At 38.8% G+C, this 13,633-nt stretch overlaps 1 protein-coding gene across 2 annotated transcripts in view; it reads right to left on the bottom strand.

The window, feature by feature from the left end:
* Window positions 1–8,372: 8,372 nt before the first annotated feature.
* Window positions 8,373–13,633, bottom strand: part of BICC1 (BicC family RNA binding protein 1) — a 112,418-nt gene continuing 107,157 nt past the window's right edge. For both annotated transcript variants that reach the window (XM_054832286.1, XM_054832287.1), the window contains 2 exons: window positions 12,663–12,762; window positions 8,373–11,264 (listed from right to left, as the gene is read on the bottom strand). In XM_054832286.1, coding sequence (XP_054688261.1) covers window positions 11,134–11,264; window positions 12,663–12,762 — 231 coding nt within the window. In that variant the 3' untranslated portion in view covers window positions 8,373–11,133. The remainder of the gene's footprint in view (window positions 11,265–12,662; window positions 12,763–13,633) is intronic.

Here is a 13,633-nt window from a genome sequence, read left to right as displayed (position 1 = left end):
TGCCCCAATCTGGCCAACACCCAAGGAAGGGCGGGCTCTGGGTGCAGCTCATCCCCAGCAATGGCCCCCACCTGGACCTGAGGGCAGCTCATCCCCAGCAATAGCCCCCACCTGGACCCAGACTGGCTGACCAGTAGCCCCTCCAGGTGCACCTCATTGTGCATGAAACCCAACACTCCCAAATGGCTCCCCACAGCTGGGTCATCCTTACCTTTGTGTGTTAAACCAGCACAACAGGCCACGACTCCCCAGCTTGCGGGTGCTGAAGCAAGGAGAAATGGCAGCCACAGGTGCTGTTTCTCTTTGGTTGAAGACTACACCATGGTGGGGGCAGCATCTTCCATGTCAGAGCTGGTCAGGAGTACTCCCAAACCCACCCTGAGAAGAGAGAGCTCAGGAGGACCAAGGAGGAATTTGGTGCAGCATGGGGTACCCACACCCTGGGGCGGCAGCAGGGCTGAGGGGTCTGTGAGGTCTGTGAGGAGAGGGTGGGGCTGCCTCAGGCAGGGCGCAGCCAGTTCCAGCCGGTTCCAGCCGCCTTGCTGAGCCCCTCCGCCCACAGGTGGCGCCATGGGGAGCAGAGGTAGGAAAAGGCCAGGCGTGAGGAGAGGTGGCGAGAGCAGGGAAGGGAGGTGGTGGTGAGGGTAATTTGTCTTTTTCTCACCCTCCAAACCTATTTTAATTGTCAAGAAATGAAATTAATTTTCCCCAAGTTGAGTCTGTTTCACCTGTGACAATAATAGGTAAGGGATGTCTGTGTCCTTATCTCCAGCTGTGAGATTTTTCACCTTATTTTCCCCCCAGCCCCACTGAGGTGGGGGAGAGAGCAGCTGGGTGGGTGCCTGACCCATCACCACAATTGACCCACCACAGGGGCTTGGGGTGTGTCTTGGCCTCTTCAGACCAATTCCAGTTATAAAACCTGTACATAGCAGTGTCCTGTGAGATACCCAGCTTGGGACTGTGACCCAGATGGATTATTTGTAAGCACCGGGAAGGGCAAGTGGTGAGAGGGGAGGCAGATCAGCTGACCAGGAGCTCCCTGGGATGCTGGGGGGAGACCTCCTCTGGCACCTACACCAGTAAATAGCAAAGCTGCACTCAACTGGCTGAATGTCTTCTGACACAACAGGCATGGTATGAGGTATGATTTAATTAAATTTATATGACAAATGTTACAAAGAAGTGGCTGGAAATGGACTCTGACTTCATCTAGGTTTAAAGTAAGGTTAGACTTTTTGTTTAAAGGGAAATTACCCATTCAAACACCTGCTAAAGACTGGCAAATCATGAAAAATGAAAAGGGGGGGATTTTTTTATCATTAATTGACAACTTTCAAATACTTTCTCAGTGGAGATATCAAAATACTCAATGATTCAATGTTAAAAACATTCACAAAACATTGCCTGCCTCTCTTCAGAGCAGTGATTTGGTGATGTTTCTTGAAAGGTGCATTGTACTTCCAAGCAGAGACTCCCTTTGCCCATTTTCACTTGAGATAAAGCTCCTGAAAATGCACAGTGCACCACACAGTTGGTTTCCTTCTCTAATCATTACCACTCCAACTAAGAAGCAACAGCAAAGATTTGCAGTATTTTTTGTTCCTTCAGGACCTGTTGCAGCAACTCTTCCCGAAGTCAAATATGGACACTTTCATCCACACTTTTTCTAATAGCGGTTCATGTTAATCTTTGACCATCCAACTCCTGACTTTGTTTATAACATAGCAATATTATACCTTGCAAATAAGAGGAAAATTATGCTGGAAGAGTTCTTCATTAGGATGTTACATAATGGAAGTTGTGAATGCTGCAAAAGTAAAATAAACCATTAAGCAAGTAATTGCCACTATTGGTTTCAGTTATGGGTCCCCATGGAGTAAAACTCATTTTTATGCAGACTTAAGTAGCCGCCAGAAGATAGACTGTAACGTTTGTTTTGACAAATAACTACCTACGAGGGGGCTGTCTACTTCATTGAACAGGAATTGAAAGAACTCTACGTTCACAGAAGCAGCTTAGCAAGAGACAGCGTTTATGGGAAAAGGAAGACCTGAAAATTTATACTATCTTGGAGTTTTGCCTTTTCATGCTTGAGCATGAAATGCAGGCATAAATTGGTTCCCTGGGGTACACAAATTCTGAGCCTGTTCATCATGGAGCACAAGCTTCTCATCTTGGAGTAGGTGGACATGTAGCAACTAGATATTTCTTACAACATATTATCAGGTCTAGAAGTCTGGAAAACTTGTTTTCAAAATATGTAGGCAAGATCACAGCACGTGCAGAGGAAGAAAGTATTGCTCTCCTGTGAATTTCTTTTCTGTGCTTAACCACAGACCAGCTTCACTAGATTCAAGCAAAAGGAAAGCCTGATCTGGTGAAGAGTTGGAGGTCAAGCAAGAAAACTTTCAAAATCTTTTTGATATTTCCTCACACCTCCCATGTTGAATAGCACATGAAAACACACCAGAATGTGCATCAGAAAATTATTTGCCTTCAGGAACCATCAAGAACTTAATTTGTCTCCTGCCAAATTTTGTGAGCTGGAAAATATTAATTATATAAAAAAAATCCTTTAAGATAAAACACCGAACTGTTATCTGGTTTTGGGAAGGGACAGATTCTCAGTGATTCTTTGTCATAACATTCTGGGCTTTTACATATATACACAAATTCTGAAATGTCCATAAAATTTCACTTAAATGTCAAATAGACCAATGGTACAAAGCCCCTCCAATATTCAATTTCTAGTAGAGCCTTGAAAAAAAAAAAATGCATTTTTATACAGGATTTGATTTAATGCCCATTTTATCCCAGATAGTATAATCACAAAAAAATGAACACTTGAAAGTGATTTGACAAACAGAAGCAGATGTAAAACATCTTGAAGCTTACAAATTTATCACACAACATTTAAGAAGAAAGAGGACTTGAAAAGTTTCAAAGTTTTCAGCAGACCAATACATCTGTTCCATCCAGAAATTCTCTCGTACCTCCTGACATGTATACACAGCAAGAAGATACACTAGGAAATGGATCATAAGCGATTCTGTTTTCAGCATTTTATTATCTTGTCTCTGCAGCAGCCCCAGGGCAGAGAATAACCACAAATTAACACGCAACTGAAGAACATGGATGTGATGGCATATTAGACAGATGGGAAGCAAGGAGGAAATGTGCTGTTGTACTCCAGTAACTAATCTTAAAGAGGAAGGAGGTGGACATTAAAGAATCCTTCTGTCTATGAACCATAGAATGGTTTGGGTTGGAAGGGACCTTAAAGACCATCTCGTTCCAACCCCCCTGCTGCGGGCAGGGACACCCTCCACTAGACCAGGTTGCCCAAAGCCTCATCCAACCTGGCCTTGAACACTTCCAGGGAGGAGGCATCCACAGCTTCTCTGGGCAACCTGTTCCAGTGCCTCACCACCCTCACAGTAAAGAATTTCTTCCTAATATCTAATCTAAATCGACCCTCCTTCAGCTTAGACCCATTACCCCGTGTCCTATCACTCCATGCCCTTGTAAACAGTCCCTCCCCAGCTTTCTTGTAGGCCCCTTCAGGTACTGGAAGGCTGCTGTAAGGTCTCCCCAGAGGAATGCCACTCGTCACTGGTCTCCGCTTGGACATCGAGCCGTTGACTACAACTCTGAGCGCAACCATGCAGACAATTCCTTATCCACCAAGTGGTCCGTCCATCCATCAAATCCATGTCTCTCCAATTTAGAGACAAGGATGTTGTGTGGGACAGTGCCAAATGCTTTGCACAAGTCCAGGTAGATGACTCAGTTGCTCTTCCCTTATCCACCGACACTGTAACCCCATCGTAGAAGGTCACCAAATCTGTTAGGTACAATTTTCCCTTAGTGAAGCCATGTTGGCTGTCACCCATCACCTCCTTATTTTCCTCAGCATAGTCTACGAATAACTACATATTTATTAATGGTTACAGGAAGTGCCCTGTGGAGTCACTTTGCATAATTATTTTTAAACTGTAATAAGAGCACCATGCAAAACTACAAATGGTCTTTCTATGCACATATAAAAAATGAACTCAAGTAGTAAATGAACATTTCTTTTACTTATTCTTCACGAACAACCACTCATCTGAAGAAATTATGCCCTCATTTAAACTGGCCTTGTAATCATAATGTATTGTTTATATTGTGCTTACAAATTTCATTCCTCACACTGGCCAGTGATGACCATTAACATCTGTACCTTCACTGCTGTAGTTTTTAAGTCCATCACAAAAAGCAAAGGCAACACAAGTCTGCCTGAAAATTTAAAAATGCTTCAAAACTTCCCAATAGTATTTGAAATTTGACTGCTCACCAGAAGAGAACAGAAACTAAAGCCAAGTATGGGAGAGCCAAGATCTAAGGAGAGGTGAGCAGACACCACCAGCAGCCAAGAAAGGCAGCAGTGCCAGAAGTGTTATTTCCAGCCTTCAGTCATGACTTTTAAATCCCTTCAAAAAGAATCCTTCAAAGCTCTCATCCACACTAGCGGTTCTGGATACTCTCCACATTAATCGCTCCTAGGAAAAGAAGTGAATGTTGTGCTTGCGCAAGCAAAAAGCTCATGAAACTGCATGTAAAATTTAACAGTTAGCCCTTTCTAGCATTTACAGTCCAAAAGTATAATGGAAAGAAAGCACTGAGTCAACAGTGGAGCATCTGCAACCACTTTCAATGAAGATGGAAGATAAACCAGTGCTGGAAGCATGCTTCCTATGTGACAGATGCCTTCAACATTCCAGCTTGCTGGCTATTGTCACCATTTAGTGCAAGGAGAAATGCTGCTGGGACAAAGACAATTTTAATATAGCTGCACAAAAATATGTATTGGCGCACAGGGATTAGTTAGTTGTCTCCCATCCAGTTTCCAAGCAAGATTCAAATCTGTCAGCAATTTAGCCTCACTTACATGTTAGCTTTGTTTGTACTGATTTTTAGATTCTGGATTACATAAAAAAATATCTTTCAGTACCAAAAGGATCAGCATTTTTAGTACTGAACTGTCATTGCTAAGCATCCAATGCTGCATTCAAGGTATTTCAGAGTAAGGATCTTTTTGGTACCATGCAATAGCAACTCCACACTGAGGTGAGCTTAGGCATGAAAATAGAGGCTTAAACCTTGAGAAATCAAAAGCTGTTCTGCTGCTTGGTAGAAAGACTCCTGCTACAGAAGGAGGTTGTGAATATTTTGTCGTATCTGAACTTTAATTTTCTTTTGCTTTAAAATGGGTTCATTCTTGGGTTCCATCTTCCTTTTCCCTTAGCATGTCACATACAGCAAGATTTACTGTCTACTGAAGGTCTCTTATGTTATCCTTCCCCAAAAAAATCTTACATCTTTTCCACTTCTCTTCTATATGGTCCATATACAGCATGAGATTGCATTTTCTGCAGATGGTTTTAATTTTGGGAACCACAACCTAGTGCCACGTGCATTTCAGACCTCTCAAATCTTCTGTCCTTCATAGATGACAAACTGTGATTTTTATCATAGCAAAAAAGTGTATCAATTCACGGTCCTAGGATTATTACATTAGTGGCAACATTATTTCTTAAAACATTCATCGCCCATTGTTAGAAGTGACAAATTTTTACTTCATTATATAATTGGTTCTTTTTCTCATATTATGTTTTGCTTTTTCCATCTGTTAGTTTCCATGAAGTTGCAACACAGTTTTGGCACAAACTAGGTAATTTCCATCACAATGTATTCATCTTTCTTCATATTTTTCTCAAACATCTGGAATCATTCTGCATTTCTCAGTAGAGCAAATATTGCCCAAATCTTACTCCTTAGAAGAGTGAAGAAACTTGACACTAGATGATGTTTTGACTAGTCCAAAAGGTTCTGCATCTTTACAAACAACTATCTTCATTTCCCAACATAATTCATATTTAATCTGATTCAATTCAATTTTAGAAGAATAGAATACTTCTCGTAATTATAGCTCAAGATATTGTAAAGAGTACTGAGAATAACAAAACAATACACTAAACATACTTACACGCAATTCCAGGAATTTCAGAGAGTATTTTCTGGACTAGTTAAAAACAAAACCAAAAAAACAACTTCAGAGTTTGCAACACTTTTTCATTCAAGGCTGAAAACTTGCTTTTTGATGAGAAGTTAGGAGTTGGTTTTGCTTTTCCTTATTATTTTGCTATTAAACCTTATTACTGTAAGTAGTTTAACATTTGAGTCTGTTCTTTACTAGTATACCTTCTTCAAAGTGAGAGCAAAAATCAACTGAATTGATTAATATGACTGTACTACTTTTTTATATAGAAAATTTGCTTTGTTGATTCATGAAACCATGTAAAATATTAAAATCAGTAACACTATAAACAAACTTCTGTAGGTGTGTAGCACTGGAAATAAAGATAAATCCCAAATTTTCCTTAATACAATGGCAAATCATAATGTGCAAAAAGCCTCTTGTAATTTCTGGATTTAGTTTTCAGATATAGAAATGCCGCAGACAGTATCTTAAGCCAAAAGGAAAATAAAGGAATTTTATACCAAAGCACAAGTTAATTGTGTGCTTTTCAGGTTACAACGTATTCCTCATTCACAACTATCCTTAATTCAAAATAAGAGCTCACTTATCTTTTAACCATTTCAAGCATTCTGTAAACACTTTCCCTAGCTGCCTACATGTCCTTATAGTTCTCCACTTTCAGAGCAGCGGTCAAAAATATCGTAGACACCAATCTTGCATACTGCAAAAATTTCTAGAAGTCCATTTGCTTTTCCATCTTCTCAAATCCTCAAGAACTTTGCAGCAACTTCAAATAAAAGCCAAGCCTTTCCTTTGCTCAGATGTCTGTGACACAAAGCAAGCCAGTTCTTCAAGGATAAAAGGTAGCTCCACCAGTGTCTGACTTGTCTGGAATCAAATACTTCTTGGCTTACTTCACCGTACAAGCACAAATTTCTGAATATCCTCGCCTACCACATCTTTTCTGACCAGCCTGCAACAGTACTCATACACCTTGTGTAACCACATGTTCCAGGGCTTTGGAAAATTAAGTCGCCTCCACCAAGCATTCAGTTGGAGTGAGGTCAAACAGTAAGGACAGATGTCTCACTGTTAACCTTTACACAGCTTGGAGAATCCATCTGTTCTCTCATGTATTGACAACATTGCTTAGTAGAGATCTTCTCCAAACTGGAAATCACCACTTTTGTTCTTCTGACCAGTAGCAGAGAGAGGTGATGAGCATGTGGATGGTGAAGCCTCTTTGTTCAGGGAGCAATCCTGTTCGTTCCATGCCAGCTGCTGGGAATGCTGCTCGCACCACAAGGACAGCAGCCCTCTAACTCTGAGACTCCATCACAGTTCCTCCTCTTTACCACTCTGCTAACTGAAGCCATATGATGGTCCGTTAGAAGCAATATTCCCAAATAAATGGTCCTCAAAGGGAACTATCTTGTTTCGGATTCATTGTAGTTCACTAATGCTCAGGCATCAGAAACACTATGCAATGTGCAAGTCCACCTGCCTGTGCAATTTCCACGTAGTTTATGCCAATGCATAATGGTACTCAGCACCATACCCTTCAGTTGTCCCCAACAGAAGAGTCTGTTGATCTGTTCCCTTCCAGACTTGTTCCTACATCTGCAATTCCCAGTAGGTATTCAGAAAAATAACTCAGATTTTTAAAAGGTCAGTGAGCCAGGAATGCTGTAACTTAAGCGAAGACCTGTGTGTATAAAATAGTTCACAAAAAAGCACATTAGGCTGGAATAATGAAATGCCTGAATGCACTGAGGTAAGTAATATTAAACTTGTATCGCCACACATCAAGTAAACAGACAAGACTGATGTAACATTACATACATATTACCTCAGTGTGAAAGCTATGCCTCTCACTGGATTCTGACTGGTGGTGTGGCCAGCATCCCAACTAAAGAATCCCTATTGTTTTTTTTCCACTTCTGCACTGGAAGTGATAGTACAATGACTATCATGAAAGACTAAATACACCTGTCCTGCTAACCGCACCAAAACACATATAGTCATTAAAATGGGAAGACGGAAGAAAGAATGAAACTCACACAAGCCAAGCCATTAAAATCTGCTATGAATTGAATCTGAGATAATTTAACTCCTCTCTTACTCATTTTTAAGGAGAGAGATATCAAAAAAAAAAAAAGCATTCTCATTTAAAAGCCAGAACAAACACACCGTATGTGATCTAAAAAGAATAGTAAACCACATGGAATATTAGCATGTGAAAGAAACATGTTGCAATTATGTCAAATACTGCTTTTTGTATTTTATTAACAAGCAAGCATCCCTGGAACTGCATCTATATAAAAAATACTTCATTAACCAATCAGAATACAAGGGAGTTATATAAATTTATTTTATGCAACATTGATTAGTTTTGAAAATTCCCATTTGTAATGTTTTAATTTCATCTTTTATTTAAAAAAAAAATCACTAAAAGGACACAACCCACAAAAATACAATCTGTATCTGCTCTATATTTACAGATAACTGGTCACTATTAAGGCACAGATTTAAAACTAACATTTTTATGTAGTAAGTCAAATATTTGTGCATAACATAACACTAACAATACGGTACACTGTACTGTCATATTCCCTTTGTGGAATCAAAATAAGTGAGAAATCTTTTTCTTCCAGTGTGGTTTTTTTTTGTGTGTGAAGCCCTATTGAAAAATAATGTTGTTAATGGGAAATTCTTCACTTTGGTGTAGATGATATAAGCACTGCTCAGCAAAAGACCACATCAACTTAATACTGTAATAAAATCAGCTTCTGAAAATAGTACTGTCTAGATACATAGTATGTACTTACAAAAGACTAAAAATCTAAGAGTGTAAAGGTTTTTTGATGCTTTTAAGTTTAGGCAAAATAAGCAAGAAGGGGCTGCAGAAAATTCTGTACAAAGTGTTGCTGAATATTTATTTCATTAAAATATTTTATAAAATTAACATGACAATACAATTTGTTTCGCAAACACTGGTCTTGCAAATGCAAACATTTAAATGACAGCTTATTTGTAAGCACATAAATAGTCCATGCAAATGGAAATATCTACATGCTTAGAAGTAAGCACAAGTGTAAATAGTTTTAGAATTAGAAGTCGTGACTTCCAGGAGGGTTTCCACGAAGTTGCTCTTGCCCGTGTAACACACATACACACAAATCTCTCATAGATGACGCAGATATTGACTCTTGGCATTTGAGCACAGTAACTTTGCTGTGAACAACTGCGTGCATACAAGATGCAGTTTTATCCATTGAGATCTGTAGTACAATTTCAAAACCAAAGGAAACTGTCACTTGATCTATAGGGGAAGTCACCCAGCTATACACCATTAAGTAGATATGGCTGAAATGAGTACTGAGCAGTTATTTTTTGCTAACCACAAAAAAACTTTATAGTATTGCTTGATCATCTATGCCCTCAAGTAAAAGTTTCTTTAAATTCCCTTTGTGTGTGCAAATTTCTCTATACATCATTTTGTATTCTCACCTTAAAAGAAAGAATTATCCATGGAAAGTGTCAAAACTATTTCTCACCCATTTTTGCATAAAAACCAACTACTGTAAATGTTATTCTAATGCCTTCTGTTAAGAGCACTTGACAGTGGTTTATGTCCATCTCAAAAGGCTTGTACACTGAACATAAATAATACATTACAGTAGAGGTAATTCACAATATTTCTTATGGGAATGCTTTTCAACAAATTAATGCTTGGAAACTTCATATTGCATTGCAGAAAGAGGCACTTCATGAATTCCTTCATTTATCAGAACCCTTCATAAACCCATAACAAGACATCTGTAAAGACAGGAACAATATTGCCAAATTATTTGGACTTTCACAGTATAAGAATGCAATAGTTAGCTCTAGCCACTTATAATACGGACTCTTTCTGTTGAACATAACTTGTTTCAGAAATAGTTCATCTCCAGAGTTTAACACTTCTGCAGCTGACAATTACAAATCTAGACTGAACAAAACAGATGCTATTACACCTATTTCATGTAGGTCGCTTAATTGCTGCATGCATAGTCATGTAAGTAATATGCATCATTTATTAAATGGCAACAGTGCTGTCTTGTCAAATTAGATTAGTTGTCTGTTTAATCAAACCGACAGCCCAGAGCTCTAGTTTGACGAATGCCTTTCATTCTCTACCATAAATCTGCAGTAGATCAATCTGTTACGTATTGTAGGTGTACAGAATCTAAAAATAAAAGTCTGATATAAATAAGTGTCCTTTAGTGGCAGGGTACTAAAAATAGCCCGTTGCTTTGAGACAACCATTAAAAACAGTTTTAGCATAACAGGCAGCAGTTAAATATGATGACTGCAAAGGATTAATATTGCAAGGTCCATTTTGGTCTTTCATTGCATCTGTTACAGTGAGTGAGTAGTATTATTGCAAGCAGCATTAGACTGCTTCATAAGAGCGTAATAAGACTGGTCCACTACCAAGTGGCTTGATTTTGGAACAAATCTCTTCCGATAACTACCGGGGAGACAGAGAGAGGGAACAATCTGCGTAAGAACCAGTTTCTAGTACCATTATAGTGAGATGTGACTTAATGCAGGAACACCTGAAATAAATTTGATTAGTGCCAATATAAAAATTGATATGGAAATGAAAGAGAGAAATAAATTTCCACAGGACAAGAAATCAGAACATGTAAAGTGCAGAAAGACCTCAATAATTATTTTAAGCAGTACCAGAAAAATCCATCTTGATAAAACCAAAATCTATGCTCTCTGGCATCCCAGCTCTTCATTCTTCCTTCATTCAACAAAGTAAAAATTCAGTGCATACATTATAGTTATAGGTAATAAAATACTAAACAAAGAACCCTATATTATTATTATTATTGCAAATTCTGTCCAATCTACATGAGTAAAACATAACCCACATTTGGTGTTTTGAAAGACAGACAAAATGTGTTTCCTCTTTTTTTGGCACAGTATTGTGCAGACAAAATGCTTTGGTCCTTGACACCCAGACTCCCAAAGTGCAGAGGGTGGTGTGCAGTGAAGGCTGTCCACAGGATTGCCATGTCCGTCTTTACAGCTGACTTTTGAGCCACAACTTACTGCTACCAGCGACCGCTGACACTAGCAATGTCCGAATGATACTGACGCGGCAGTCTTCCACTAGCTCCACCTTCCAGGAATGAGGCACGTATGTTTGACGGGTCAAAGAGCTTTCTTCGGTTTTTATTCAGTTCTATGAAGGTCATACACACACAAAAATCTCTCATCAGACACTAATTTTAATATTTTGATCTAAACCAAAAGCAAAACTTCTATTTACACAAACAAAATATTTTAGACAGAACAGTAGGAACTGAAAGTGTCTGTGAGGTATTCGTTCAATTTAACGGTTCAGTGGGACAGTAAGAGTGCCAAGACTCAGAGGCTGCTGGGATGCAGGCATCTATTTGGTGCAGTTCTTATTTGGCACAGATACAGCGTGGAGTAGATAATATTTTGCAATATTGATTGAGATCAAATTGATATAGCCAGAACACAATGTTTTAAACCCAACACTGAAGCAATATTTTAATAAGGACTTTTAGAAAACACAGATGCTCACCTCTCATTCAAACATGCACCCTAAGCTTGTATTAACAATTGCTCATCCAAAATTTTTTTTTCCTTTCCTCACCTTTCTATGCTTGTAGACAAACTCCACGACAGATACAAATCACTGAAAGATTACATAGATTTTCATGACTGCTATGGAAGTACATTGCATTTTTACCCTCTTTATGCCACCATTTAAAATTCATAAAAAACATTTACTAATGGCATCAGTAGAAGAGAAGTAATTGGGAGAAAAATGATGTAATATTACAATGAAGCATCTGAAGAAAAATCTTCCTCTGATAGACATTTATTGCCTAGACAATGATGACAGAGCACTCCTATGTAATATGAAGTCTCATGCTATTTATTACAATTAGAAAAAATCTAGTTAGGCATTATATACTACAAGACATTGTAAGAAATTATATTTGGCCTTCATCTTTCTGCATGTAGGGTACAAGACAACCTTTTAATTAAAGTGGGTTGGAAAAATTCCAAATAAAGAGTTACATGTTTCTTTTCAAACCTATGCATTTTGCAGAAACAACTGGCCTTGAAAAAAAAAAATCCCACACAAAAGTGCAAACCGGAAGTGCCACTGCCCCCCCCACCCCGCCAAACCAGGCAGTTTTTCCCAGTGGGATGATTGCTCTGCTAATCAATAAAGTGGAAGATAGGGAACCGAAACCCTGAAAATGCCAGTTCTAACGAGTACGTAGTGCTGTTCAGACTTTGCAGAGCCTGTAATCCCAGAGCTTCTAGGACCCATGGTTTTGGGGCATAAAACAAAGTTCCTACCAAGCTTCAACTTTATGAGGGGATACAGGACTACGCAATTGAAATCTCATTCAGTAATGTGAAAGCTCTATAAAGCCTGGTTTTAAGTGCCTTCTGATGAGGAACAAGCCAATATGACCTCTGCAGACTAGATTCTTACTATTCAGTCTCGCCAAGATCCTTTGTCAACTATAAACACACAAGCAAGAAGAATACAAACAATACTTTAAATCAACAAATTACAATCTGTATTATTTACCTGAGATTGCAAGCAGCATTTTTCTTCTGGCACCAAAAGTGGTAATTCCTAACTCTTTCAAATCTTGATCAGTAAGAGTAAGGAATGTCTGCAGATCAATCTAGAGTAAAATGAAATAGGAAAATTATGCAAAACAAGTGTCTCCTCAGAACTATAAAGCTATAAAATGTGGTTCAGAATAGCCTCAAGATTTTTCTCCTACTGCATTTTACAGTTACTCTGCCAACCCATTCTTTGCATGCAAACAGCAATCATTGCTTTCCAATGGCTTCTTCACACAGTTGCTCAATTTGCTACTCTCTACTTCTGACAGATAATGAGAAACTAAAAAGCAAGCAGTTTTAGAAAAGCCTTGAGATCAATCTTACTTCTTTGTGACTCTTGAGATTAAGTATTTACCACAACTGCTACAACATACTTGAGAATAGCCAGGTATATACGTCTGTAGATATGGTAGGAGCTTCAGACTGTAGTAAGTTAGGAAAGGATGGATTGCTCAACTACTGGTGATGCATTTGAGTTAAAGCACTAAGTATTTCATAGTAGTCCAAAGTGTGTGTAACCATGTATGTTTGTGGGGTTTTTGCTCTCAATACAATTCACGGAAATGTAGCGGAAAATTGTTTAGTTTTCACTCTGGCCAAACCACTTGGCTCACCGCACTTAATCAGCAACTCTTGAGGTAAAAAAAAAGAAAAAACAAAAACCCACCTGTCAAACAAAAGCCATCTTTACTGTTAGAAACCAAAACCACAGTCATCTCTCCTTTTTAGGCATAGTGAGTGGCTAAGATAATAGAAAAGGATTAATGACTGGATACTATGGGTATTATGGAACATGCAGGGGAGCACAGAGGAGATGAACCTGAGGAACTGTACATAGAATTGAGGCACAGCTGGATTTATTCACTCAGAGGATTGACCTTGCCACTTCCACATTGGATACAGGCAAACCCATGTTGGTGTCTGTCC

The sequence above is a fragment of the Grus americana genome, chromosome 7, assembly GCF_028858705.1.
Source record: "Grus americana isolate bGruAme1 chromosome 7, bGruAme1.mat, whole genome shotgun sequence".
Taxonomy (NCBI): Eukaryota; Metazoa; Chordata; class Aves; order Gruiformes; family Gruidae; genus Grus; species Grus americana.
Note: the sequence above shows the minus strand (reverse complement) of the source record. Positions and strands in the feature narration are given on the sequence as shown.